The sequence below is a fragment of the Genypterus blacodes genome, unplaced genomic scaffold (genome assembly GCF_046128005.1).
Source record: "Genypterus blacodes isolate CSIRO-AG114 ecotype Tasmania unplaced genomic scaffold, CSIRO-AGI_Gbla_v1 ptg000021l_1, whole genome shotgun sequence".
Lineage (NCBI taxonomy): Eukaryota > Metazoa > Chordata > Actinopteri > Ophidiiformes > Ophidiidae > Genypterus > Genypterus blacodes.
This window is the reverse complement of record NW_027466834.1, coordinates 3905538-3933526: the sequence shown is the minus strand read 5'-3', so window position 1 is coordinate 3933526 and position 27989 is coordinate 3905538. Positions and strand designations below refer to the sequence as shown.

At 43.7% G+C, this 27989-nt stretch overlaps 2 protein-coding genes across 2 annotated transcripts; both read left to right on the top strand.

The window, feature by feature from the left end:
- Positions 1-912: 912 nt before the first annotated feature.
- nudt4a (nudix (nucleoside diphosphate linked moiety X)-type motif 4a) lies at positions 913-13266 on the top strand. Its single transcript, XM_076141882.1, has 5 exons — positions 913-1358; positions 5482-5592; positions 8730-8774; positions 9031-9118; positions 11329-13266. The coding sequence occupies exons 1-5, from the start codon at positions 1260-1262 to the stop codon at positions 11550-11552; spliced, it is 567 nt and encodes a 188-aa protein (XP_075997997.1). The 5' UTR covers positions 913-1259; the 3' UTR covers positions 11553-13266.
- Positions 13267-13372: 106 nt separating this feature from the next.
- On the top strand, positions 13373-27947 carry eea1 (early endosome antigen 1). Its single transcript, XM_076142102.1, has 29 exons — positions 13373-13522; positions 16318-16395; positions 16506-16618; positions 16780-16834; positions 16935-17000; positions 17137-17167; positions 17256-17360; positions 17575-17696; positions 18008-18163; positions 18746-18862; positions 20353-20691; positions 20801-20950; positions 21049-21168; positions 21265-21468; positions 21628-21828; positions 22119-22232; positions 22340-22495; positions 22579-22718; positions 22815-23145; positions 23217-23318; positions 23399-23593; positions 23692-23874; positions 24008-24193; positions 24288-24419; positions 24615-24800; positions 24903-25141; positions 25279-25399; positions 25516-25614; positions 25705-27947. The coding sequence occupies exons 1-29, from the start codon at positions 13499-13501 to the stop codon at positions 25825-25827; spliced, it is 4188 nt and encodes a 1395-aa protein (XP_075998217.1). The 5' UTR covers positions 13373-13498; the 3' UTR covers positions 25828-27947.
- The last annotated feature ends 42 nt before the right edge of the window (positions 27948-27989 follow it).

The following is a 27989-nucleotide window of genomic DNA, read 5'->3' as shown; positions in this document are numbered from 1 at the left end:
GGACCCAGGACCGGGTTATAGGTTATTTCGGGCAGCATATGATCGTATATGAAACAACTATCAGCTGACCTGAGATTACCAGCTCTCGTTTTACACACACTAAGCATATGGTGTATATTAACGACTACATTAATTCATCAATCATTCATCAGTTGTTTCATGTTGCAGCCTGTCCAGCACGAATGCGATTCCATTCACATGGTTAGTAGTAATTATACTTGCGCGCATCAACAGTTCCTTTATAAATCACTTAGGCTGCATTGTGTTGCTCCTAAGATCTTGATTAAATCAATAAAAATAATTTCCAAAAGGATTTCTGTGTGGAATAATAACCAAGTCTGGTCAGTGTTACATTATCTCAGATATGAAATGGTGCTTGCAAGTGTTAAACATCAGTTTACTGGCCCATGGATAATTTTAGTAAAACCTCCATTCACAGGTTAAACACACACACACCAGGCAAGTGTGAGAAAATGTCCGACGGTCCTTGAAAGTGTCACGGACCTGTTACTTGCCCATTTCAATATGTAATGTCAGCAAGCATTCTCCCTACAGCGCAGTGGGGCAGTTTAACGTGATATCAAAATGTTGCAAAGCACGATCCTGCCCCTTAACATAGTTCCAAATGTAAAAGGTTGGCTTTAAAAATTCGGGTTTCGACAACAGGCAAAACATTGAAAAATTGGACTTAAATGATTCCAGATGAAAATAAGATTTACAGAACAAAAATGTGCTGAATTTGTTGGCACAAACACAACCCAACATTACGTATAAAGTGACCTAGATTAAGTAAAAATGTTTAGTGCCAAAGACCGTGTTGTAGAGCACAACCAGGTGTTCGTAGTGAACATTGTTGCACTGAAGCGAGCAGTTTTCTCCCCCCCCTCCCCTCCCCGGCTGATGTACCCTTTCCACGGTCCCTAAGCAGTGGTATTACAGTGCGGCGTCAATAGCGACCGATGTAATTCCCCCAGCACGGCAGGCCGATCGTACCGAGGAGAACAAGGCTGCACGTTATTGCTTATCTGTCTACCACCATGTCGGAAATAGTTTATTTGCGCTTCTAGAATGTCTGACCTGTGAGTTATTGATTCCGGAAGTGCGAATGTTTGCCAACTTTACCGCACTACTCCGCCACCACCGCTGCTCTCCCACTTGCTCGAGCGACCGAAGAAGGCACTTCAGCGTCCGGTTAGATCCTGGTCAGATTTGCTACATTTTCTCTCTTAGATTTTTCTGTACGTGTCCTGGGAACATATATGATGAAGTTTAAGCCCAACCAGACCAGGACATACGACGGCGAAGGGTTCATCCGACGAGCAGCGTGTTTATGTTTCAAGAACGAGAAGGAGGACGAGGTAAGATGAGCGTGTCGAAACCCAGGTTGGCTGAACATGATTGCGACGGTGCCTGGGAAGAGGGTCGGTGTATTTAAACGCTGTATTTTGATACGAGAGCGTCGATTATCCTCCTAAACTCTGACTAGACTGACTAGTCATGCGCGCAGTCCGATTTCAACAACTAACAGCTGGACTCACCTACAGCTTGCTATGCTTGTTACGTTTCAGACACTCCTTACACGCACATTCGCACACACATGTGTACTTGCATGTGTCGTTTAATTGAGTAGTTGGACAGAAGTGAACGCATCACTGAGGGACCTAAAAAGCACGGGATCTTACAGTCTTTGACTCTTCAGACTGTGGTTTGTGTGGCTATTGTTCAGGTCAGGAGGTTTAATTGTGGCCTGTAGTCTCCTCTTTCAACTCCTTAATGTAAAGTGATTGCGACATTTCCTTATTGAGAGCTGTGGACATTCCTATAGTGTGGCTGCAATAATAATGTAACATTCAGGGACCCTGCAACTCCAGCATGTAAAACTCACATTCATGCCGTGTAACATCTATTACATACACAGCTCTGATTTGAGGCTACTGAAATACATGGGGGGTGGGGCTGTCCTAGATCCTAATGCATCTGCCAAGTGAAAGTGGCCCCATCTCAGTGCTACATGTGATAGGGGGAGCAAGGTTGCACCAGGGGTGTGGAAGGGGGGGTTTGTGGGGTTGTGTGTTACACAGTCTGCTAAACACCAAGTGACCCATCAGCTGCAATTTATAGAAACAAGGTGCAGGCACTTGCCCCGACCCCCCCACCCCCTGACTGATTTGCTTTCCCGCTTTTCCTGCTCAGGACCTCTGCTCTTCCACACTATTCTCTCTTAAGTTATCTCTTCAACATGGCCCTCTCTCCCCCACTGTTGTTTGTACTCTGAGAAAAGTGGAAAAACATGTAGCTGTTTGAATGGTGATGTAGTGTCTGTAGTGTAGCCCAGGTATATGTAAACACAGCTAAGTGTCTAATGCCCCACACTAATACAAAATGAGCTTAACAAATAAATCTCACTTGACTTGAATTGGCAAATGCAATGTTTGTTTCTTTTTGTTATGGTAATTCTGGTTTCCATTAATTAAATGTGTCGGCGCCAAAGTCTCAAAAATAATTAAATTAGTGATGTGGTTTCATCACAGACTGAACATTATACTAAGAGATACACAAAGATGATATAAGTCTAGTTGCATTTCTGTGGTATTGGTATGCATATTATTATACAGATCTGTCATAATGTGTTCTCATGCACTGTTTGTAGATGAGAAAGAGTTGAGGTGGAATGACAGGATATAATAAAAAGACATAATTAAATGATACTGAGCTACAGTTTCTGTGGTCCTGATACAGTTTGGAGTATAGAGTATATCTGTCAACATTATCTCAGCTCCATAGTGAAGTTGACATGAATGTGTTTGGTCTGTCCACTCATAGCTCTTCCTCACTCTGACTTCACACTGAGGTGTGTGTGTGTGTGTGTGTCTGTGTGCGAGCTGCCTGTTGGGGTCATTAAGCCTCCTCTCCTAAGCTGTATTGTTTCCTTTTAGAATGGCGACTGCTGATCTGGTGCTTTTTGTAAAGTCTTTCGGCTGGCTGTATGTGTGCAATTGTGTTTCGTGTTTGTGTGTGTGTTTGTCTGTGTTAGCGAGAGAGAGAGAGAGCAGGGTAGAGATTAGATTGTGTATGTGTGTGTGTGTGTGTGTGTGTGTGTGTGTGTGTGTGTGTGTGTGTGCGCGTGTGCACGTACTCTTGTGTGAGAGAGCTGGCAGTGTTTGTAAAACCTCAGGGCCCAGTGTGTATATTATTGGGACAGGATTCAAATCAGTTGTACTCTCATCCTTTGCAGCTGTTATTTTGTCAACCCTTTCATTAAACATAGTGCATCACTTACAGCTACCTGTTACACTCCCTCACAAAAATCACATCACCTTCACCAAAACACACATAAAGGCATTTTTCTCCTTTGCTGCAGCACCACTGTGCACACAGTCAAAACAAACCTGTGTCTTTAATGGCCCCTGTCAACCGTGCCAGCTCTGTCCGGGTTGCTACTATCCACCACAGCTACCACAGCTACTATCCACCACAGACCGTTCAACACAGGCTGCGTTCCAAAACGCTTAAGTTGTTTCCACGATTCACTTACCTTCACCTATTCCTCGTGTCTCAGTCCCGCCCACTTAAGATGCAAGGACAGAGGAATAGAGGAAGGCAGGTTTAAGAGAAATGACATTACATTACATTACATTACGATCATTTGGCAGACGCTTTTATCCAAAGCGACTTACATTACATTATATTACCACCCTTCGCAGAGGGGGGAGCAATTGAGGGTTCGGTGCCTTGCTCAGGGGCACCTCGGCAGGGACTCGAACCGGCAACCCTCCGGTTCTTAAGCGGAAGCTCTACCCACTCGACTACTGCCTCCCCACATCCTCGCTTCTTATGCATCACAGTCCATCACAGCTGGATCCTCTGCCCGTGTGTCTGAAGTTTCTTTGTAAAGTCATTTCTATTGACCATGATACATAAAAAGGGTAAAATATTTGATTAGAATTGTAGCCATTAATGTGATGAGTTTGAGTGTCCACAGATGAGCAACAATTTGAATATAAGTGTCACAGATCAGGCTATCATTTCATTTGTGGGTACTTTATTTGTTCAGATCTACCCTGAACACACATTCAGTCCTTTGAACTGGATGATGACTCCACCTAGGACGGTCTTATGTTTCATCACTTCTCCTTGGTCCTCAGAGCAGAAATAAAAGCTTTTGGAATGTCCTTAAATGTTGCAGACCAGATCAATTGTGCCACACAAGGAATGAGGAACAATCAGCCATGTACTCCTGCGTCACATGTTGATTTCACAACTTTATTACATTAGAAACACCATGGAAAATTATCAAAGCAAAATAAATGGCATTTAATATTTTTAATGATATGAATTGTGCACTAAATTAGGGTAGACGTCAAGATGGGAAACTTCTTCCTTAAAACTTTAAGTTTTAAGGAGGTGATCAACGACCCAGGACACAGGATGCCGTGTCATGTCATGTGATAACATAATCACAGCATGTCCTGCTATTCTTACACACACATTGACAGAGATTAGTGTTTAATTGGAGATTTACAACCAACATAAAGTCTTTAGATTATCCAGAGCACTTAAACAGAACCTAGTTGCAACTCATGTATTTGTACTTTCCTAGTTTGCTAATTCTTATTTGTCTTGGTTTAATTATTCTCTGGAGCTGTTTATGGAGTGAGTTCCAGCCAAAGGTCACACAGCTTGAAGTCATACTGGTTTCTATTCAATGGAGACAATCTTTGACAGCAGTGAAGATGTTATCATTAGTGCTCGTCACAGGTTCGTCACAGGTTCGCTTCTTCTTTCTGGTCTGAGCAGGAATGCAGCCTCTTTCCCATGTTGGGCAACCTGACCTGGAACAAAATGTGTTTTGTGTCAATGTAATAAGAAGCTTAGTCAACCTTTCTTTTGATTTGATTAATAGAAGGTTATTCAGAGCCCTGAGGCTGTATTGGTGACATGTGCGCTGTTTGCTGAAGGCAGATTCAGAAGGTATTCACATGTGACCTTATGTAGGTCAGTGTGACGCCAAACAAGGTTAAGGTCAAATAACTGCAACCCCAGAAGGATACCACACTCAAAAAAGACCAAACTAGTTGGGTTTGAAGTTGCTTAAATGACACGTGGATTTATTTTATTGGATTCTATTATAAGCTGTATTTGAAATGAGCTGCTTAGTTCTTCATCTTTCAAGGGTTAACAGTCACTTTTATTTCTATCGCACATCTACTCTAATTTTATCCTGAACACTGAGTAAGATATCTGACTTTATCATGTACAACCACACAATTCCAGCAATGCTCATGTGCCCTCAGTTAATGAAGTGAATGACTGGCACGATGTGTGAGATGTCCTATCCTCCTGAATGACCTTCCAGCAGACACTTGATGCTAAAAGACTCCGAACTTGGGACATCTGTTGGTGTGTTTTTGGCACACCGGGTTCTGTCTAACTATCTTACTCTGGCACCAGAGACCTGATGGCCGCCTCTTTCCTTGGCAGGTGCTGCTGGTGAGCAGCGCTCGACATCCAGACCAGTGGATCGTTCCAGGAGGGGGAATGGAACCTGAAGAGGAGCCGTGTGGGGCCGCCGTGAGGGAGGTGTATGAAGAGGTGAGCTCATCCACTGACGAAATCACAAACACACACGCACACACTCACTTGTATACATTGCAGGTTTTTGGCCTGTTATTACTTAGCACAGCAGGAAAATAATAATAAGGAAGGTAATCCATCACAGTAAAGGTTTAGGCTGCTGTTGTTATAGGGGTAACACAATCTATCTTTTGTTATTTCATACTACTGCTTTAATTGGCATTGTATAGCATGTGTATGTACATGTATATACATCAATACAACAAGCACCATTACGTTCCAATCACCTCCAAACTCAGGGGTTTAGCATTTGCATAGGGTACTTTTCATTTCATCGAAATCATGAATGATATCACAGTAGTTAATGACATCATTGGCGCAAATTGTCCTTTAAAAGAATCGTGAATGATGTCACGCTTGACACAATACTTTGAGAACACGTTGGAGAATGTCTTTGTCTGAAGTGAAAAACAAGCTCTGTTCATTTCCACAGAAATCAGGTAACTGTTTACCTAATGTTGTCATGTCTTCATGTACAGCCTGAGGTGACGGGTAGGGCTGTGTTGAAATATCAGGGGGAGGATGTTACGGGAGGGTCGACAAGACATATAGGAGCTCATGTGAGCATGTGGTTTGTTTGTGTTGAATTGTGCCGAGCACCATTCCTACAATCGCCTCCAACCAACGTCACTGTTGGCAAGAAAATGTGTGACAGAAATGATGAGCTTTCACAGGCTCTCTTTCACAGTTACTATTAACAAAGGCCAGGGGTCAAGAGAATGAGCGTGTGGCACCTACCGGCCTGTGTTTGCCGATCGCAGCCAGCTTTACAAACCTTTCTACAGGAGAAAAACTAGTAAACATTAAAGTCAAGCTCACGTCACCAGTGGTACTCAGTTAAAAACAATGAACTTAAAAACTGATGTTTGTGCACTCATACTACAGTATCAGTAATCTGTGGTCACTTAGTTGTAGCTTTTGTGATTTTTGGAGTTTTTCCCGATATTGTCAACAATATTAGGTTTGATATGCGTTGCGTTTCCTCTTGGCATATTTTTTTATTGAAGCAAGCAATTGACATTACAGTGTGAATAAAATTAAGGGACATTTGGCGATCGTTTTTTATATAGAAAGAGTGGGAAAAAAGAAAGAAGGTTGTATATGTATTAGTATTGTTGTTGTTTAACTATTTTCGAAGAGAGCCAGAGGGAGAGAGAGAGAGAGAGAGAAAGGAGAACTTGGAGCCTGAGGCAAAATAGGCAATGTAATGATCAAATAAACTGAATCAGAAACAGCAGAGAGCCTCAGCCGCCGAAGGTTGTGAGAGCATGGCACAGTAGTGTGGAGGCAGAGTCCAGGATGACATCATTGATGTTGATGCGATGATCTCATAGGTACAGTCTTGGCATTTGTAACAGTTTATTTTGCCAGCTGAGTCTGTGCATCCCATCTGAATGAAGGGGAAGTCAAAGAGATGTCAGTTGTCACAGGTGATAACTGCTCACAGTTTCACACTGTCGGTGGAATATTCACAACACACTCACACCAGCAACAGCACGCGTCTCGCCTTTTCCTTTATGTGATCGAATGTACTGAAATATAGGTGAAAGCAGGGACCTCTTGATGTGCCTGTTCTGTTGTCTGAAGCCTGAGGAGTGAAACCTAAAGAAAATCACCCAACATGGATAATGTGAATTTGCTCAGTTTGCTTCCATACACATGAATCCATCAACATGGAAACATTTAAAATAAAATAAACTCTGCTTGCATATGCATTAATGTATGCTTATAAATTATGAAATCACAAACAAAATAGGCTAAATGTTCACCACGATTACTTAATTACTTTTCACACACTTTGTTTTAGGTGGCTTAAAACCTACAAAACCACTGAAAGGATCTTGGGATATGTTCAATGACAGGTTACCATTGTACATTATGACAATTATTTACCTATACCTGTGTTTATTCACAGAGTAGAGGGGCACACACAAACACACGCTCAATTCCTTCATCAAAAACAGAATATGAAGACAAAAGCAACCACAGGGATTGAAACATGTGTGAATGAAGCAGCAGTGGGCAGCTAAGAGTTGTGAGGTTTAGCACAGGGCATGACACTAGTTCGACCAGATTGTTTGGACTGGAGTGAGTTGTGGATCCGCCTGGGATAGTAGTGTGCTGACAACTTTGAAGTATGGCAGTGACATTTGGGAATGGTTTCCAGTTACCCACATCCTGTGCCTCCCAGAGGGGACATGTTCCTGAATATAGATGAGCTACAAACCAACAACTGAGACCAGCTAACAATTCTGATCGTCATGTTTTTTAAAGCGTGCTGTCAAGTTTAACACATCAACCTCAAAGGTAGTTTTCATTTGCACAAATATGAGAATTCTCTATCCAGCCAGCTATTTCACAGCACAGTTATTGCACCCGTTTTGCATTTTCTCTACATGAATACCACAGCCTGTTTCGACTTACTAACATGTTCGAAAAATGCAACAAATATCTAATTCCATGTGTCTGTTTGTCTCGTGTTTCCTGGGATCATTAATTGATCTGGAAGAAAGTGAGCCTGAAAGACGGCACATAACGAGGCTCAAAAGCACTAAACCAAGTCACACTCCTGACCTCCAATGCTCTCCTGGAATGCAGCCATGTGTCTTAGCCAGCAGAAGGGAGAATTCTACAATATGTCAATTATATAATCACTTTCTGAGCTGCAGCTATTGCACAAGCTGCTTGGCGTCACCGGCCCACTATTCAGAGGCTACCCTCTTATTTTACTCCTTTTACAGTCCTCTTTCATGCAGACTTTGTTGTCTACCTGGTTATCTCTCCTGTGTCATCTCATTGGCATGTGGAAATGTTAGGATGGTTCCAAACTGCAGTTTATCCTGTTGTTAGAGCAGAGAATGTACACACACACACACACGGTAACAGAGACATGCTGTCCCCCATTCTTGCTGTGTTGCATCTCTGTGAAATATAGTGTTTTCATTCAGCTTCAGTTGGTGTAAGAGCGATCTGATTAAACTGACAAAACATGTATCTGAATTTACATCACCATATTTGCTTTCCCAGATTAACAAACAATTTAATTTGGTCTCTCCTATGTTGACGTTTTATTTGGTTTCTTCCTGTGTGCACAGGCTGGTGTGAAGGGGAAGCTTGGCAGACTAATTGGAATTTTTGAGGTAAGCTTGTCAAAACTGACATGGAAAATAGTGATATATAATAATGGCATCAGTGGCAAAAGCCGGTAAAATTGTTGCTCTCTTGATGCTGTGCCTGTCATGTCAGAGAGCTAAATTGTTTTATTCCTGTAGTGTCTATATGTGTGAAACAATATAGTTTATTGACATTGTGTCCTTATATGAAAAATTCCCATGAAATGCACTGACACACTTTATTGCTCTGATGTAAAGCAGTATCTTTATTTCGCCACTTTAGCACAGCCAAGACAGAAAGCACAGGACATATGTCTACATCCTCATTGTGACGGAGACACTGGAAGACTGGGAGGACTCCATTAATATAGGTAAGCGACTTTATTTTAGTGCAATTTATCCAAAATGTCAGCTTGTATACAGCAAGGTACACGACTATTATCCACACATGGAAAAGCCCTTAGTGATAAATTTTCACTCATCTATATACTCATCTATATATATATATATATATATATAGATGAGAAAGTGTATAAATATACATATACATACATACATACATTATTACAATTTGTTCATCATCTGAAAAACCTGTGGTTTGCACAGGGCCGATATTCTGTCCCTGTCCCCAACCATCCCTGCATGTCCCTGAATTGTCAGGGTACATCTGAAAACCGTAAACACATGTTTAATAATTAACATTTACTTATTCTTGAAACAAACACAAAAGAGTGCAGTGTATTTTTTGGCTGCCCCCTCTCCAACCTCAGAGTCGAACATTTGATCTTCACTCTATAAAAGCAATTTTATATAGGAGGATTATAAACAGGTGAGCTTAGATGCTGTGCATTCATACAATAACCTGTTTACACTTTCTTTCACTTCATCTTCGCTTGTATTTTGAGCATGCCCAGGCATGTCTGAAAGTGTGTGTGTGTGTGTGTGTGTGTGTGTGTGTGTGTGTGTGTGTGTGTGTGTGTGTGTGTGTGTGTGTGTGTGTGTGTGTGTGTGTGTGTGTGTCCTTTGGTTCTATGTAACATCAAAGATGGTCCTGACGTTAAGAGCAGCTCAGGTGACCCATACGACCACATGGACTGCCATTGATTCACAACCCCATTTCCCTGCTGTCACCCAGACAAACTGGATGCGTGTGTCATCGCTGCTGTCACTGTTAAAGTCGTTGTTGAAGCGGCAGCTAAAACAAGTTTAAAGTCACTTCTGACTTCCCAGTGCTCAAACTGAAGTGGATGTGATGAAGACTAACACACTGTAACCCCCCTTGGAGCTTTTGGGCGCTTCAGTTGTCAATTTGTAAACTTGAGTAACTGGGACACGTACAAATCTTCGTCCCCCCCATACACAAACACACTTCTGTGTATTTTGCTGGGTGTCAGGTAGATCCCAGGTGTTAACCAGCTCCGAAATGATATTTTGGCCCATTTTAGCTGCGTGTGGCTGAAACTTGAGTAACTGTGTTTTTATAGTTTTTAAAGGTACATGTAACTGCTCTGGAAGTGTCAGCGATCGCTCTTTGCCGTCACCCCCCACATAAATAGAGTCCAGTCTGTTCACGAGGGGGAGGCATGTTTGCTGTGCCCAGTTGTTTTCCTGTTATCATCGGTCATCGCAGCCCCCTCCTCACTTGTCCTCTCTTGCCCTGTGTGAGGGCCGTGACCGTTTCAGCAACGCCCCCGCCACCACCCGTCTAATCTGCCCTCTCCTTCTGCAGGAAAGCGCAGCACTGATCTGCTTTTTGGTCACTACTGAAAGTAGGTGAATTCACCCCTCCTGCCAACCTCCAATTATGCAAGACCAAGCTGAATTCCTTTGGCAAAATGCAGTGTGGTATTGAAGGGAGGAGATGATGCGTATAAATAACTCCCAGCTGGCAGTTTACTGGACAGATCATTTTTATGGAAGAGGCTTTATTTGGCATGTTTGTGACGCTTCATAAACACCTCGCTTAAGTAGGTCAGGAATTTCTGTTTCCTCTCTAAGTTTAGTCCTGTAAAATGTTCTGCATAGTTACCTCCTGAGCCTGTTGTATAATATTTTGCTTTGGTTATTTCAGGTTTTTTGCCTGTTGAGCAATCTACCCACAGCTCAATTGCTCAGTGGTACTCCAGAGCTTCACTGGTGTGGTGAATCTCACAATTGCTTCCTATGCTGTGTTAGGACATTACTTTGGTAAAAAAGGAAATTGACTCTCTTAAGCCTGAAAACTTGTCTTAGCATATAAACTGGACGAGCAACTTTTGAGAATGACCGTTCCCAGTTTCTGCTAATTACAGCCCAGCCACAAACAAAGCCTTGACGACAGATAGACTCAAAAACACATGGTAATAGGTTCCTTTTATCGGCATGGATGCTGTTTTCTCACAGCCCAAATGGTGAAAAGGTCTTGATTTGTTTCCAGTAATATCAAGTATCCTGAGTTTACAACTTGTAACTACAACTTTGATGGCCATTCGTTTGCAATTTCCAGGTTGTGGTATTTCCCATACCACTCAAATCAGCATTGCACTGTGATCATTCAGTGTAGGATAGATGCTCACCCTTGTCATTTTCGTGACTCTCACAGGAAGAAAGCGGAAGTGGTTCAAGGTCGATGAAGCCATCAGGGTGCTGCAGAGCCACAGGCCTGTCCACGCAGAGTACCTACGCAGACTCACAAACACCTGCAGTCCCACCTGTAGCCCCGTGTGTAGCCCGATGAATGGCAACACTCCAGGCTCCCAAGTGACAGACAACAGCACACCTCACTACGTTTGCTCCAAACAGGGCTCATACTTAGTCAACAGATAGAACCATCACTACCTTCTGTCACCAGGAACAATGAGCCTAATAGGACTTCCAGAATGGACATATCATCTGATTTAAAAAAAAAAAAAAAAGAAAAAAAACACTTTGCATGAGTTACATTACTAACACAGCCTGTATGTATGAACTTTGAAAAAACAGTTCAAGTAGGCTTGAAGAGTGCCAAAATGTTTCCAGTTATATTTAAGATTTTATATATATTTTTTAACCAAGGTCACCAGCTAATAGAGCAAAAGTGTCCCTTTAAAGCGTACAGCTTTAGATGGATTTCCTCAGTGTGCTGCTTATGCAAGGCAAAGGTTATTTCCAGTCTTAATGCGTAAATGCTTCTCACATTTGACTAGCATATTTGGATGTTTTGCTGGAGGCCAGTAGAAGTGTTGACTTTGAGCTCCCAGCTTGACTCACTGTCAAATAATGTCGATCTGCAAGAAGTTTCAAAGAGACATGCATACATATATTGTGCTACAATTCAGTTTCTCTGTAAATTGTCATTGGAAAAAATGACTACACTTCTAGTACTAAGTAACTTCCTCATATCACATTTCTGGTGTTTCTGATAACTGGAGGCCGAGGCAGCTGGGTACGTCATGGCTCCTCCGGTATTACCACCTTTAGAAGTACATATCCTGTCCGTACCAACACTGAACACAGTTATATAGATTGCCAACCACCACAGTGACTTGGAAACTTCTAGAGCGCTGCCTCAAATATTGTGTTACAGATTTGCGGATTAATTTTGTTGCCAACCTGACAGGTGTTTCTCACAGTGGACATGTCAGACAAACTATAACTATTAACTTTTAACGGCTGTGTTCCAATTAGGTTTGCCAGAGTCGGGGCTGTATGGCATAATGGAATATAATTGTTAAATGTTTATAGATATACCTGTGTTTATCCTACACTGCAAGTCAAAATGTCCACTTTGAGAAAGGAGGAGAAACTGTTTCTGAAATTTGGATGGTCAGCTAAATACCAGTTTTTGTACCAAGGAAGTTAGCCTTCATGATGACAGCCAAAGAAATAAAGTATTGAAACACTATTATACAAGAAATAAAGATTTATACATATTTTTGTAGAAACTGTTATTTAAGTGTATTTTGTGAGACAAATGTGAAGTTCTGTTAATATTTAAGGACAAGAAAATGAGAATCTCAAGGTATTATAGGAGTTACAATGTATTGTGTCTAAGTCTGATTCCTGTTAGTGCCTTCAAAAACATGACAGAAAATTATTCAACCTGCTGTATGAGTACTGTACTCCTGTCAGAGCTGCTGGAAGAAACACAAACTACATTATACAGACACATTATGTCAGACCAGCCCCTTTAAAAAAAAAAATCAGCATTGATTTGATTTTATCAACAGGGAATCTCTAAGCAAATTTAGATTGTTTAGTTTAAATGTACAGTATGAGTGTGCATTGATTTAATTTGTTTCATAGTGAAATATCCTCCTCCCATATGAACAGGAAACTATGACAGGAAGTCATGGCCAGGGCATTGGGCCAGAGTTTTGCCAACACCCAAGAAAAGAGTGTAGATGTTCTGTGATTATTTTAGCTGAATTACCAGCTTGTCTATTTGTAGAATTTTTAAACTCGGGAAATATTCCTCCTTTTGTGCATGTGTGACTGGAACAATCTGCTCTGCACCATCATCGTGTGTGTAATATTTCAATAAAAATGTGTGTTGACTGTACTGTCTGCTGTTTTATTATAAGTCAGCGTGCCGCAACATGTGCGCACGTTCTGAATGAACGTGCAGTCTTGAATGTGGCAGAGTTGTGTTCTGCTCCACCATCCTCTCAATGACCCGCCCATCCGCCGCCGCCGCCTCATCAGCCTGGTCAGGTGTTCGTTGTACAGCGACGTAAACTTTGCCTTTGTAAAACCGGTTGGATTTCGTGCCCGGACAAACACAAGTGACGGCAATGCTCAGACGAATACTTCAAATGGTAAGCACCGTGTATGAAAACATGACCGAGTCGCCTTGATTTTTTAACCGAAACGATTTAGGTGGGAGCCACAGGCCCGTCCTTGTGTTTTTCAGTATAGGGGCGCATGCACTGTATTCCGATATGACGCGGGTGGGCGGGTTGTTTCGTTGCAGCAGAAACACGAAGCCGAACACGGGAACTCCGCCATCGTGTGAGATCGTAACAACAATATCAAGCGCTCCTGCTAGCCATCTAACGCTAACTGTTTCGGTTCTTCCCTTGGTACTGGGGTGAAGCTAGCTAGCTAGCTAGCGACTGTCCATGTAGTATACTAACAGGTTAAATTGTTGACGTGTCAAACAATCTACGGTTACTTACACAAGAGAACATTTCCTACCCAACGTAGCTGCTTGGATGTTGAAAAATACATGTGTATGGAGTTTATCTGCCTATGTTTACAATGCATTGTTCACTTCTCATGTGCTAACGCGAACGTTAGCCACAGGTTTAGCCCCGTGTCAGCTGATCACAATATGAAAAAACGATGCTTCGGGGTGAATCGAGTTCACCCCCGTGTTAATAATGACGTATAGCAAGAGTGGGCAAACGACCAGTTATTCACTACTTGGCTGGAATTAGGAGTCAGCTGGCTAGCTCGCAATGGCCCGTATTTAGGACTACATTTACCAGCGGCCATATCGGAGCATCGTCCCTGTTAGATAGCTTGCGTTCAATGACTTCTGCAAATACTGTACATGTTTTCAGGATGACCGCTAACGTTTCGAGCCAAACCACAAGTTCTGAGTATGTATCTACAAGTCAATTGGAGAGGAAATTTAAAACTCATCTTCGTTTGAACCAATAAAGAATTAAACAAATCTTCATTTGCATTCAACAGCACATCCTGTGAGTTTAAGTCACAAGATGATTGCTGAAAATTGTTCTCTTATCGTGCTTTAAATGCAAAATGCTCATACGTGAAGCACAGTGAGAAGCCCAGTGATAGTTTCTCTCCACACCAGAAAAAACCTAGACTGAAAATATCACCATAAAGCTGCGTTCACGTCAGGCCTCATAAATGCTGTTTATCAAGCCTCGTGACCACTGACCCTCCGTGACTCAACAACTAAAAGAGGAATAGTGTAGTTGTGTTTCTCAGCTACTATACTATGTTACCTGTGTAATTATCCAAACCATGTGTGTGTGGTTTTGTCCTTGACATCAAAGTCATAGTTAAGCAACATTTTCAAAGCAACGGCACTGATATGGCAGATATGATGTTTTCAATTCATGTCCTTGTGGATTAGCATCATAAGAACAATATGTGGCTGTTTAATGTTTAACATAGAGGTGGATCAAGTTCAGTACATAAATTCTGAAGACTGAGAATTAAGAACTGTCTGATACATCAATAAAGTATTTATACTTTGATATGCGAGAGCATATCTTGCTATCTATTTCTGCCATAAAGTCATATTATCATCTTTTCTCTAACCTATTTTGACTGTCAAGATAGTATCTCTAATAGAAGAGTGAAGATCCTGTCTGTGCATAGGACGGGAACTGAATTGCTATTGTGTGTGTGTGTGTGTGTATGTGTGTGGTGGGTTTATTTGTGTAAGGTCAAAGGACATTCCACCATGCAGATGGTCAGCCAGCCTTCAAAGTGGTGTTTATGAATTCTTCAATAGGCTCAACAGCTATACCTCTGAAAGTGCGCAAAGTCCCCACTCTAACGCATGCAAACACACACGCGCACACACTGACCTCATTCATTCATGCAAGCTATCACAGTCCCAAACAAACTGTTTTGTAATGGGTCACCAGTAGCACAGAGTTTGCTGCAGGTTTGCCCTAAATTAAAAGAAATGTAACATCTGCTATGTGTGTTTGTACTTCAGGCCAGTGGGTTGAACAAATCCTAGGTGAGCGACCTCATACCCGTGTACGACTCAGGGAAACTGGATGCACACATCCACGTCTTTCAAGCTGTGCAAATATATTTTTTTATTGTTTAAATAAATGTAACTCCCTGTTCCTCCGCGATGACCTAAATAGCAGGGTGCTGTTAAATACAACCTGGCTAGTGACTTATCAGTTGATAACTTTGCATCAGCAGGGTCAGAGCAATGAAGGTACAGACAACCTCTAGGCCAGTGACTATCTGTATAGCAGCCATAATTTAAACATGCATGTCAGTGATTATAAATAAAAGATAACACATTTGGTTATTATACATTCTTATTTAAGTTGCGGTTAGTAGAAAAGGACAATTATGTACATCAATACAGTCGTTTCAGTATTCAACTGACTCTAACAAGGGTACATTCATAAGCTGAATACTGATCCTGGGTAGAATCTATTGTTACAACAAATTTAGTTTAAGGTTAAAAAATCATACTCGGCTTACATATTTGCTAGTGAGACATGCGAGCCAAGATTCCATTGCAGGTCTTGACTTCTTGTCTGGGAAGCCAGCTATTTGTTTGGTGAAAATGAATGTGTGTTAAGTGGATTCAGCATTTACTCAGAGGCAAACACGGCCAACAATGGAAGTACAGAGTGCAGGGGTTAAAGTTACAGATTCTAGACTAATAGATCTAACTCTAGTTTGTCTTTAGGGGATCGGTGTATAACAGAAAACTGAAAATGTACTACCCATTGCAGGTCGTTCTATGATACTATAACCAGTAAAACAGGATTCAAATCTTCTCCACAATATCAACCATTTAACCACTTGTCTCCATTAATCCAGTAAACAATTATGTACAGAGCACATACATATTCAGACATGTGTGTTCTGTCTTCTCCAGACTCCGGGGAAGGGAGGCGCCCAGAATGCAGAGTCGGAGCAGCCGAGCACCGACATTAACCATGAGCAGACATCTGAGGTAAACTAAATGTTTGGTTCTTTGTTTGATATCTTGTGGGTTTGCCCTGCAATCTGATTTACCATTTTAAAATTCTATATATTTAGTTCAAATATTGTTTCTGTGTTCAGGGCTTCATCTGCCCTCAGTGCATGAAGTCTCACAACTCTGCAGAGGAGCTGTTCAAGCACTATGAGCTTTTCCACGATACTGGTGAACTCCCTGCTCCTGTGGGCCCCAGCCGGTAAGATTCACCTCCCAGTTTGCACAACGGACACAGTGTTTTCATTTGGTGTGACATATTATATTATTTTTTTATGACAAGGGGTTTATTGTCCGACTTCATCATCTTCTTGTCTGAACCTTATTGTGTGTAGTTTTGTAAATGTATGCATTCTGTTACAGGGAGGACCTTACAATGATGCGGCAAGAAGTTCAGGACCTACATACTTCACTCAAGGTGTGATCTCATTTGACGAACGGTGGCTGTTAAAATGCAGTGTAAATTACCCCTTTTTCTGAATATTGGTTTTGTCTGTGTGCAATTTCTTCCCATTTAGGAAGAAAGGTGGTTCTCTGGAGAGCTCAAGAAAGAGTTGGACAAAGTCCAAGGACAACTGAAGCAAGTAATTCATTCAAGATGTTTAACATGCACTGTAGTGACACTCACTTGAAAGGATGAAATTGGATGAAATGTAGAGCAAATCAGAGTTTTGCTTTACTGTACTTATCAAAGTTCCTTTCTTACCCCCGGTTTCTCAGGGCGATGGACAGCTGACCTCGGAGGATTCAGGTAGGGAAGATTGCATTTACAGTATTAATACATGTGGGAAGAATGACAAACTGCAACCACTACTAGTTTGCTGTTGCTCTTTTCACAGCTCTGGAAAGAAAACTGAATCAAGCAGAGACAGAGAAATTCAACATCAAGCAAATGAAAGACCTGTATGAGCAGAAGGCCGCCCAGCTGGCCACAGAGATAGTAGGTTAGTGTCAGGATGTACAGGCCAGGAGAATGGAAGTCTGTGCCACTGCTTTTCCATGTGTTTGGAAAGTAAAAAGCTCTTTTACTAAATCACAGTGAACCTCATATCCTGTTTTGTTTCATCAGTTATGTATCAGGTTACATTTTAAGTAAGTAATTGTCATGTGCGTGCTTGGATATTACTAAATGGGATTAATGATGGTTGAATCCAACAGATATTAAATCCCGCTACGACGAGGAGAAGTGTCTGAAAGAGGGTGCTGACCAGAGGCTGGCCAAACTGACTGAAGAGCTACAGAAAGAGAAGCAGGAGAATGAAAGACTCCATACAGAACTGGTACAACACAGACTCAGTTTGCAGTGCTGTTTACTCTCTCTTCACTAGTTTGTATAGAGCTTTTGAGTCCGAAAAGAATAACGTTGAAACGGCACCATGAAATCAGTTTGGCTCCGAGCTGCACAGTGAAACACACCCCAGTTAGACAGTCCATTCACTGTTGCCGTGGAAATGTCTAATAGAACGTCCGCCATCGAATTTCCATCAGAAGAACTAAAGTGTTCTTTGTAGATGTTTTGTTTTAGCTTACCAAAAACCTCCTGACCTCGTCGTCCGTGGCTTCAACACGGTGCCTCTGCTCTGCCCTCTAGCTGCAGCGGCCAGGAGTGGAGGATGTGGAGGTGCTGCAGAAGGAGCTGGTGCAGGTGCAGACGTTGATGGACTCTATGACGCGTGAGAGGGAGGAAGAGTCTGAACGCCTCAAAATCGATTATGAACAGCTGCAGGCCAATTTCACTACCTCAGAGGTGAGGCGGTTGATTTACCGCATGTTCTACCATTCATGAAGTCATTACAGGTCAAACGTCTGATTCCGTGGAAAACTTTTTACTGTGTTCTCCTTAACTCCTTTTTGTCACAGCCTACAGCCTAAATTTGTGAGAAATTTGATCACTCAGCATCTTGATCTTTATAGCAGCTTGGTCCCCTTGTGTGGTGTCTTCACTTACCTTTGTCCTTGTCTCTCTTTTCCTCCCCTCTTTTCTTCCACCCCTCACACATTGTTTCCTAATCCAACACTCGCTCTTTCTGCAAGATTCGTAAACTAGAGGTAAAATTGTTTCCAAGTTGGCCCTGAGATTTGGTTTCATCTGCTTGAGTTATGTTGAATGCAGTACCTTGACATTTATTTTTATCCGTTGTGCGTTACCTGTTAAGTTTTGTTGAGTTCTTGTGCAGCTGAAGCCTTGTTGCTGCTTATTCCACGATTGCCTCATATTCAGTTTTTGTTTGTGTCCATTCTGAGATCTTTGGAACCTTTCTGTTCTTTCACTGTCTCTGGTATTGCCTTTTAAATAGACCCTGATGTTTCCCTTAATGTTGTGTCACAGATGACCATATCCCAATTGAAAGCAGAACTGGAGAAGGGTCCCCAAGAAGCAGCCGTCTACACACAACAGATCCACCAACTTCAGAGCAGTCTTAACAATTTGCAACAGCAAAGCCAGGTAACACACACACACACACACACACACACACACACACACACACACACACACACACACACACACACACACACACACACACACACACACACACACACACACACACACACACACACACACACACACACACATGCGCGCGCTGGACTAAACAAATCTGCATCTTCAGTTTTTTCAATGATGTGATTGTTCTAAAATTTTGAAGCAATTACTTTGTGCACTCTTCCATGGCATCTATTAAGCAATATACAGCAAAGGCATGTGCAGGCCTTAACTACAGTAACTCCTCCCCCCCTTTTTGCCAGCTGGCTTTAACTGCAGAACATGCCTTGTTCCTTTCTGCAAACCTTCCTCTGTTGCTCGGCATCAGCCCCTATCACAATGTACTGCTGGCACCAGCCTGCTTTGGCAAGCGAAAGGTGTTGACAACAATAACTTGCAGCTCTATAATTAAACCAGCAGGGGGGGATGTCTGTCATGCCAGCTCAGGCACTTGGAGTGAAATACAATCGAAGGTAATTGCACTCCTGCAATGGCAGCTGGGGGTGAGGCTGAGGTTCATCACAGGGTTCCTGCCAGAGATTAAATTGTGTCATTGCTTCTGAGCCAAATAAGTTTCAGGATAAGAGCGGGATTATGGACCTGGATCTCAAAGAGGACACAGGACCCCTTTCCCCACAGACTCGTCCTCGCAACAGGATACCCTGAGCCTTGATACAGATTTGCCTCATGTGAGAATAGAGACAAAGGATGGAGCAAACAACAAGATACAAAGGATCAGCACAGAGATTAGACGGGTGAACACCTGGTAGCGAGTTTCATTTTGGTCTTTAGCGCCAGGATTAGACAGGAACGGCCCAGCATTGAGCCGCGACAATGACAGGGGACAAGGACGGCAACAATTCTGTGAGGACAGGGATGGACAAAAGAGGAGGGGAACAAACGGAAAGTCTCCAGGGAAGGCCGTTAATATGGACCAGCTGCTGTAGAGGGAGAAGGTATAAAAGTTTTACTGTAGGTCTGCGAGGTCCAAGAGTAGCTGTCACGCTCCCTAGTTAGCAGCACGCTCCACTATAAACAACATTTTGTTCTTTATCACCCTTCTGCCAGGTTTACTACTAGAGTTTACCACAGGGGCATTTGCTGTCTGTGCCCTAAGCTCTTAAACTTTGCCTAAATGTCTGCCCACACTTGGACTCTTGGATTGTTTTCCTAAAGTGAGCTGGCTGGGTTCTTTCCACAGCTCATATTACACGGGGTTTGTTGTTTGCACTTTGTTACAACTTTTTCGATTGTAACGTGCTAATTTAGACAAATGTTACAGTTAATGAGACCACATTCCCCCCCGCAAAACTTGAGAAAAGGTTTATTTTACTTTACTGTGTTAAGGTTTCCTCACACGTTTTCTCCACGTCTTTCACTCTTAAGATTCAATTCTCTGCAGACAGACAATTTTCAACTGATCCATGTTGACATGTCCTTTGCCTTTCTCGCAGAGCATGTCTGAAAAGCTGGCACGCAAGGAGAAAGAGTACCGGGAACTGGAGGAGCAGCTGGGAGCCGAGAAGGCTGCCAAGAAGGGAGTCCAAGACGGCCTGTATCAAAGGGAGCTGGAGGTACAAGAGCTTCAGGCCCGGTCCACAGGGGCAGAGGCCTCCCTACTGAAGGCCCAGGCAGAGCTTGGAGAGAGGGCTGAGGACGTGGCCAAGTTAAAGAATGAGATTGCAGAGCTGGAGGTGAAGCAGGCGGAGCTGAAGGTTGAGAGAAAACAGTTGGAACAGCACAGGGAGGAAAGGGAGAGCCATGGTGCTCAGCAGCAGACCGAGATCAGTCAAGTGAGTCAAACTCACAACTGCCTACATTCAGTATATCGCCAAATGCAGACATGTCCTGTATGTGATTCTTACATGAACTTAAGAACATGAATTTTCTTTTTCTTTTCAGCTGCATGCTAAGATGCTGGAGGCTGAGAGGCAGCTGGGTGAGGTCCAAGGCCGGCTGAAAGAGCAGAGGCAACTTTCTGGGGACAAACTGAAAGACCGTGAGCAGCAAGCCGCGGACCTCCAGCTGAAGCTCTCTCGTGTTGAGGAACAGGTAGACCTCTCATCAAACTTACACCACTGCTTATTTCTTGGCTTGCATACATCTTAATGCCATCAGTAAATCATCACTCATATATTCTCCGCCTCCAGTTGAAGGAGAGCAGTAGTAAGAGCACTGACCTTCAGCACCAGCTGGAGAAGGCCAAGCAGCAGCACCAGGAGCTTCAGGGGCTGCAGCAGAACACCAATGGGAAGCTCAGAGAGGCGCAGGTAGTGCTGTGTTTTATGTCTCCCTCATGCTTAACATCAAACACCATAATACTCTGTGTAACCTGTCTGCTGCACTGGCTTGTGTTCATGTTGCAGAATGACCTGGAGCAGGTATTGCGTCAGATTGGGGACAAGGACCAGAAGATCCAGAACCTGGAGGCTCTGCTACAGAAGAGCAAGGACATCGTGAGCCAACTGGAAACGGAGAGAGAGGAAATGTGTGCCAAAATCCAGGCTGGGGAGGGAGAGACAGCTGTGCTCAACCAGCTCAAAGAGAAAAATCACACACTACAAGAACAGGTAGATCCACACACAAACCCACTCAGATGTCCCCTCCTCTACTTTATTGTTGTGATGCAAACAACAGATATTGTAGCATCATAAAAACAATTACGATGCAGTAATCTCAAAACAAAACTACTAATAATGTCTCTAACCTATAATGTGCTGGACTTGAAGCTGACACAGTTGACAGACAAGCTGAAGAACCAGTCGGAGAGCAACAAGCAAGCCCAGGATAACCTCCATGAGAAAGTCCAGGAGCAGAAGACGCTGCTGCGCTCGGCCCAGGATCGAGCCCACACTCTGGAGACGTCAGTCACTGAACTCACCGCCCATCTTACAGAGAGCAAGGAGAAGGTGGCTCAGCTGGACTCCCAGGTAACCCTGACCCCATAATACCATGTCTGTTCATTGATATATTGTGACCTTAGCATTTGAAGCTTCTATATGCCCCCAGAGATACACTACTCCATCAAACCCTCTAACTCGGTTTATTTGCTAAGAATTAGGTTCAATCAGGCATTTTGGTTGAAATTTGAGGTAATCAGTTTTGTTAAATATCACAGACAAAAGTTGGAATGACCGTGCCTGGAGTGTGACACTTGTGTTAATACACTATAATTCAAATAGAGAATATTAAGCTACAGCTGATTTGTTTTCCCCATTAGCTGAAAGCCAAGACAGAAATGTTGCTGTCTTCAGAGGCATCCAAGGCAGCACAGCGGGCTGACCTGGAGAACCACCTGGAGACCGCTCAGCACACGCTGCAGGACAAGCAGCAGGTCAGCTTCCTCTTTAGGCCTCTAACATTCAAATCTGACTAAATCGCTGCGATTCCTTGTATTTTGTTGCTTTCTTATCTGGCATATGTCCCTCCCATCTTGTGTAGGAGCTGAATAAAGTTCAGAAGAAGCTGGAGGAGCAGTCCCAAAGGCTCCACGAGAGGCAGGAACTGTGCAACCAGTTAGAAACCAGTCTGAAGGAATGCAAAGACAAGCTGCTGACCTCAGAGCAGCGTGTGGAGCAGGTGGAGGGGCTCGCCAAGGTTTGTGTCGAATCCCGTGTATGATATCGGTGATTTAGTTTGATTTATTTGAAGTGACCCGGTATTTTTATTAAATCTGGCAGAAATTGGAGTCACAGGTGATGGAGTTGCAGGCCACACGGGACCAGGCACAGCAGGAAGTAAAGAAGCTACAGAAGGAGGGGTCAGAGGCTAAGAAGAAACACAAGGAGCTGCAACACTTGCTGGAAAAGGAGAAAGCAGGGTGAGAGAGACGTCAAGGCCACCGCTTTCGATCAAATATGTAATATAATCACAGACCGGAGCCGGTATTGATGACGCGTGTCCTTCCATCTGTAAGGGCTACCACACTGCAAGAGGAACTAAAGAAGAAATCAGCTGCTTTGAACGAGGCACAGCAGCAGCTGGAGCGTGGGGAGCAGGAGAAAGCTGCTCTGAAGGGCAACTTGGACAAGGCCAGCCAGGAGGCAAAGGCTCAGCACGCAGAGATGAACGGAAAAGCTCAAAGTCTGGGAGCAAACTTACTGAAGGCCCAACAGGAGAAAGAGGCTCAGAAGAAGGAGCTTGCCTCAACTCAAGAATCCCTGGGTAAAGCTAATAAGGCCCTGAAAGAGAGTCAGAAGCAACTGGATGCAGAGAGGAAGAGTCATAAATCAGCAGTGGAGGAAAAGGTAGGTTCACTCAAAAGCAGAAGGATTTTCAGAGCAGCTGCGGTGCATTACTAATTTTATATTCATCTCAGGAAAAGTCTAATGAGAAGGCCAGACAGGAGCTTCTTAAGACTAATGAAGCCGCAACCAAGGCAATGAAAGACTCTAAAGGGCAAGTGGAGCAGATGAAAGAGGTAAGCGTTTTAAACATGCAGATTTAACAGGACCGTTTTAAGTGCGACACCTCATAATCGGTTGTGCTCCTGTGTATCAGGTGGAGAAAAGCCTGACGACAAAATTTACATCATTGGAACAGCAGCACTCAAAGACTCAGGAGGTGCTGAAGGAAAAGGAGAACGGTGTTCAGAAGCTGCAGGCACAGCTGAAGGCGGCCCAGGGGTCCTTCGAGCAGGACAGGAAGAAACTTGAGGGCCAAGTGGCAGAATTAAAGGAAGTCGGTGTGAAAAAGGCAAGTAGCACGTGAAAACTCATTTGTTTCATAACGATGATTTTGTTGTGTACACGTGTGTGAATGTGTGTCTCTGTGTGTTTGACACTCCTTTCCAGGCGGAAGAGGAGAGCACGCTGAGGGCCCAGGTGTCAGCTGTTGGCCAGGACCTGGACTCGGAGAAGAGCCGGACAGCAGAGCTCCAGAAGGCCCTGGAGCAAAGCAAGGAAGGCCTCAACAAGCTGCAGTCCGACTGCTACGGCAAAGAGTCAGAGGTCTCTGCACTGCGCCAGGACCTCAAGGTTGGTTTACCATGATAAAGGTGTAAGTTAAGGAAGTCATGTTAAGCCTTGAGCATAGAGCAATGCTTCTAAGTCAGAATTGACTAAATACGGTCGATATGCAGTGGCTGAAGCGACCTTTCTGAAAATACAGATGTCATTGGAGAAACTGAGTTTGGCCCAGGAAGAGCTGGCTGCTAACCGGTGTCATCAGACGAGCTTAGAGACTCAGATCCAGGAAGCAAACACCGTCCGGACCTCTCTGGATCAGGACTTGGCCGAGCGGAACGAGAGGCTACAAAAGCAGGAACAAACCCTGAAAGAACTCCAGAAACAACAGGTCAGATTGGTAGACGAACTCGTGCAAACACACACCCGCACACATGTTGTCGATGTACGCCGTTCATTACTTGAAATGGTGCCTGCTCACTCAGAGTCTAGCAAACGAGGAGCTGGAGAAGGCGAGGAGCAAAGCGGAGGAGTTGAACAAAGCCAGGAACGCCTTGGAAAAGAATGGCACCAAGCTGACATCTGAGTTGAAAACGCTGACAGAAAAGAGCCAGAAGGTTGGTTAGAGACAAGCGCACAAAACAAACACTCAACTCATTTATAGTAGAAAATGACAACAGATGTCAAAGCAGATATAAGCTATAATTTTAGTTCAAATTAAGCCTTGGAAACACTCAAGGAGGATCGCATACAGCTTTTTCAGAAGAATTATGCAGCTATAATGCATGTGGTTACGTTTCGGTGCATTTCAGGAGCTGGGCGAGCTCAGGGAAGCCAAGCAGCTGTTGATCCAGCAGAAACTGGAGCTGCAGGCTGAGGTGGAGGCAGCACAGACTGCACTAGATCAGGAGCAGAAACAGCACCAGGCCACCAGAGATGGCAGGACCCAGCGAGAGGAGCAGCTTCTGGCCCAAACCAAGGATGTCCAGACACAGCTGGTAGGCTCAACCATGACACCGTGTAATCCTGCGTGTATTTCAATGCCCTCATCCCCAGATGAAAGGATTTTTTGGTGACATGTTCCATTCTTCTTTCCAAAGGCAGCAGAGAAGCAAGCCAGAGAAGAGCAGGTGAAGCGCGGGGAGGAGGCGGAAGCAAAGATGGACGTGCAGGTGACGGCCCTGAATGAGAATGTGGCGACGCTGAAGAGGGAGTGGCAGGGCAGCCAGCGGCGGGTCGGCGAACTGGAGAAACAGACGGATGAGCTGCGGGGAGAGATCGCTGTGCTGGAGGCCACTGTGCAGAACAACCAGGACGAGAGACGGGCACTACTGGAGAGGTAAGTGTTACGTGGTGTGTGTGTGTGTGTGTGTGTGTGTGTGTGTGTGTGTGTGTGTGCGTGTGCGCGTGCGTGCGTGTGTGCGCGTGTGCGCGTGTCTGCGTGTCTGCGCATGTTACAAAAATGTTGTGTTTCAGGTGTGTGAAGGGTGAAGGTGAGATTGAGAAACTGCAAGCCAAGGTCGTGGAACTGAGGCGGAAGCTGGATGACACGACAGCAGCCATGCAGGAACTGGGCAGGGAGAACCAGTCACTACAGGTCAGTGCTAGATAACTCACGGACCAACAGCTGTGCATAGAAAGTATAGAATGCCTGGGACTTGGAACAAATTTGAATTAACGCTCTGGTTGTGATTGTTTTGCTTTTGCCTGTAGATCAAGCAGTCCCAGAGTCTGACCAGGAAGTGGACAGAGGATAACGAGGTGCAGAACTGTATGGCCTGTGGTAAAGGCTTTACGGTCACTGTCAGGAAGGTAAGACCCAGGACAGGTTCATTCATTATGTTCACGAGGGCTCATTATTGTAACAATCACGTAATCCTCTCTTCCTTTGTGATAACGCAGCACCACTGCAGACACTGTGGAAACATTTTCTGCGCCGAGTGCTCGTGTAGAAACGCCCTCATCCCCTCGTCTAAAAAGCCGGTGCGGGTGTGCGAGACGTGCTTCGAGGATCTCCAAGGTTGATCTCTCCTCATTCCCCTTCACCTCCCTTCTGTCCCGTGTCCCCCACTCCCCTACGGGCAGAAGAAGGCGTGTCTTTGTCATTGAATGTGCACTATAATGGACAGACCCTGTGCAAAAGACTCCCACCTCCTAGCAGTCCCCCCCTGTGGCTCCGGCGTGGAGGCATCAGCTCGGGCGGTCACTCGGCTGCAGAGGAAGAGGTTTGACACGTCGGAGCCACGCGGCGGGGATGAAGTGAACGGGTTGGGGATTGTCTGTATCTGTTTTGTGCCTTTGCTACTCCTGTGGACTGCCAGAGAGCGGAGACAGGGAGACCTAAACAGCACCATCCATCCTCCTTTAAGCTCCTGTTCAGATCTACACTTTGATTCGGCATTGCTAGCGCTCGCATATGATTGGTTACTAGTCCTATAATGTTTTGAAATCAGCTCTGCACTGCAGGTGTGTGGGAGCTAAATACAATAGTGTTTGAAAATCACTGTTGCCCTACAAAGGTAAAATTGAGTGACTGTTTTGTCCACAATAATGTTCTTCTAAATGCCTTGTTAAGTATTGATTGTGTGTAAATTCTGCAAAACTCTGGAATTGAAATTGAGAATATAGCAAATATATTTAAAAAAACAAAACGGATTTCTAATGAAGCAATCATTAAGAACCGCTTTATGTTTATCCAATAATCCAAGATGTCTGACCAGCAAATTTCGTGAAAACCAACGTTTGTTCCTCAAAATAACAGGTTCCCTTTCTGTGTTTAAACTGAACTGGAAATATGTACATCTGAATATATACATAGGCTGTGTGGATATAGCATAAGTGCACTATATAGTGTTTGTCATACTGTCTTACAATATTAATACACAGTGAAAAAGGGGAGCACCTTCAGCCGGGGGAAGATTTTAGGGGCAGATCAGCATTTTTACAACTGTAAGTCTGAGTCAAACAGGAATGGAGGTCATAGCAGTTGCTGCACATTGCCTTTGTATGGCGGAGTGATTCTGTTTGCGTTAGAAATAATATTCAGCCTATGTCACGACCAAAGAATGTCTGCAGGAGGTATACAGGTGAGATGATCAGCCTGACTTTCTCTCATATTTCAGTATTTTTCATTTGTAAGGTCCGACATTTTTTACCATACAAACAACGTGCATGTATTAAGATTTGACAGACGTTATTCACTGTCAGTTGCATTTCTTTTGTCATTTTTCTTTATGATTAAATGTTTTTTTTTTTTGCTTGTTAATTTTTCCACAAATTTCTGGTGCTTTCTGCAGTCAGTGAAGGTGCCTGCTTGTTCTGTTTCCCGCTGCCTGTCTCCACTCAGCTACACCGACTACTGCTGGAAGTGTGTGTGTGTGTGTGTGTTTGATGTGGGATAACCATGGCTGTGTGTGATGTCGCTGTAACAAGAGTGTGTTTTAGTGTTGTTTAGAGTGTGTGTGTGTGTGTGTGTGTGTGTGTGTACACAGTAGGCCTGCCATGTATGTCGGCTGCTCAGAACCTCAGTATCTCTGGCACATTTTTCGGGGGGGGGGGGGAGGTCAGTGCTGATTTCAGGTACAGCAGTGACTGTAGGATCTCTGCATGACCTGTCTGCAACTGAGAACACTGTAAAAGTTGATTCCTTCCTGTTTAATTTATATTTGCTGTCAAGTTATCAGATACTGGTAAGATTTCTTGTGCAATTGTCAAGTGACTGGAGTAGACTAACACTGTAAGCCAGGTGAGGATGGACGCAGGCTTACAATTTAGGGTTTTTTTCTCGCTTGTGAGCTCAGTATAAACAAATGTTGCTCTCAGCTGCAAGCTCTCACAACACCACCCGACTCCATTTGCATTGGTTTTGTTAAGTCTACCTCGATTTGGCACAGAAAAAAAAGCACTATTTCTAAACCTTTGAGATCACGCATATCTTTTCTGCAATTGTAAAATGGTGTGTGATGGATCTATTCAAGTTGTACAGTTCCTGAATCCTACAGAGATGATTTGCACCTTATTGTATTTTGGGCTTGTCAGTATGAGAACCCGGGCCACAAACAATAGAACCACCAACTTTATACAGGATTCAGCATTTTGAAGCCTGATGTATGTACTTGCTCAATATCATAATTATCTTTGTAAATGTTTGTAATGAAAAAGAGATACGTCACATGTGCATCTAGAAA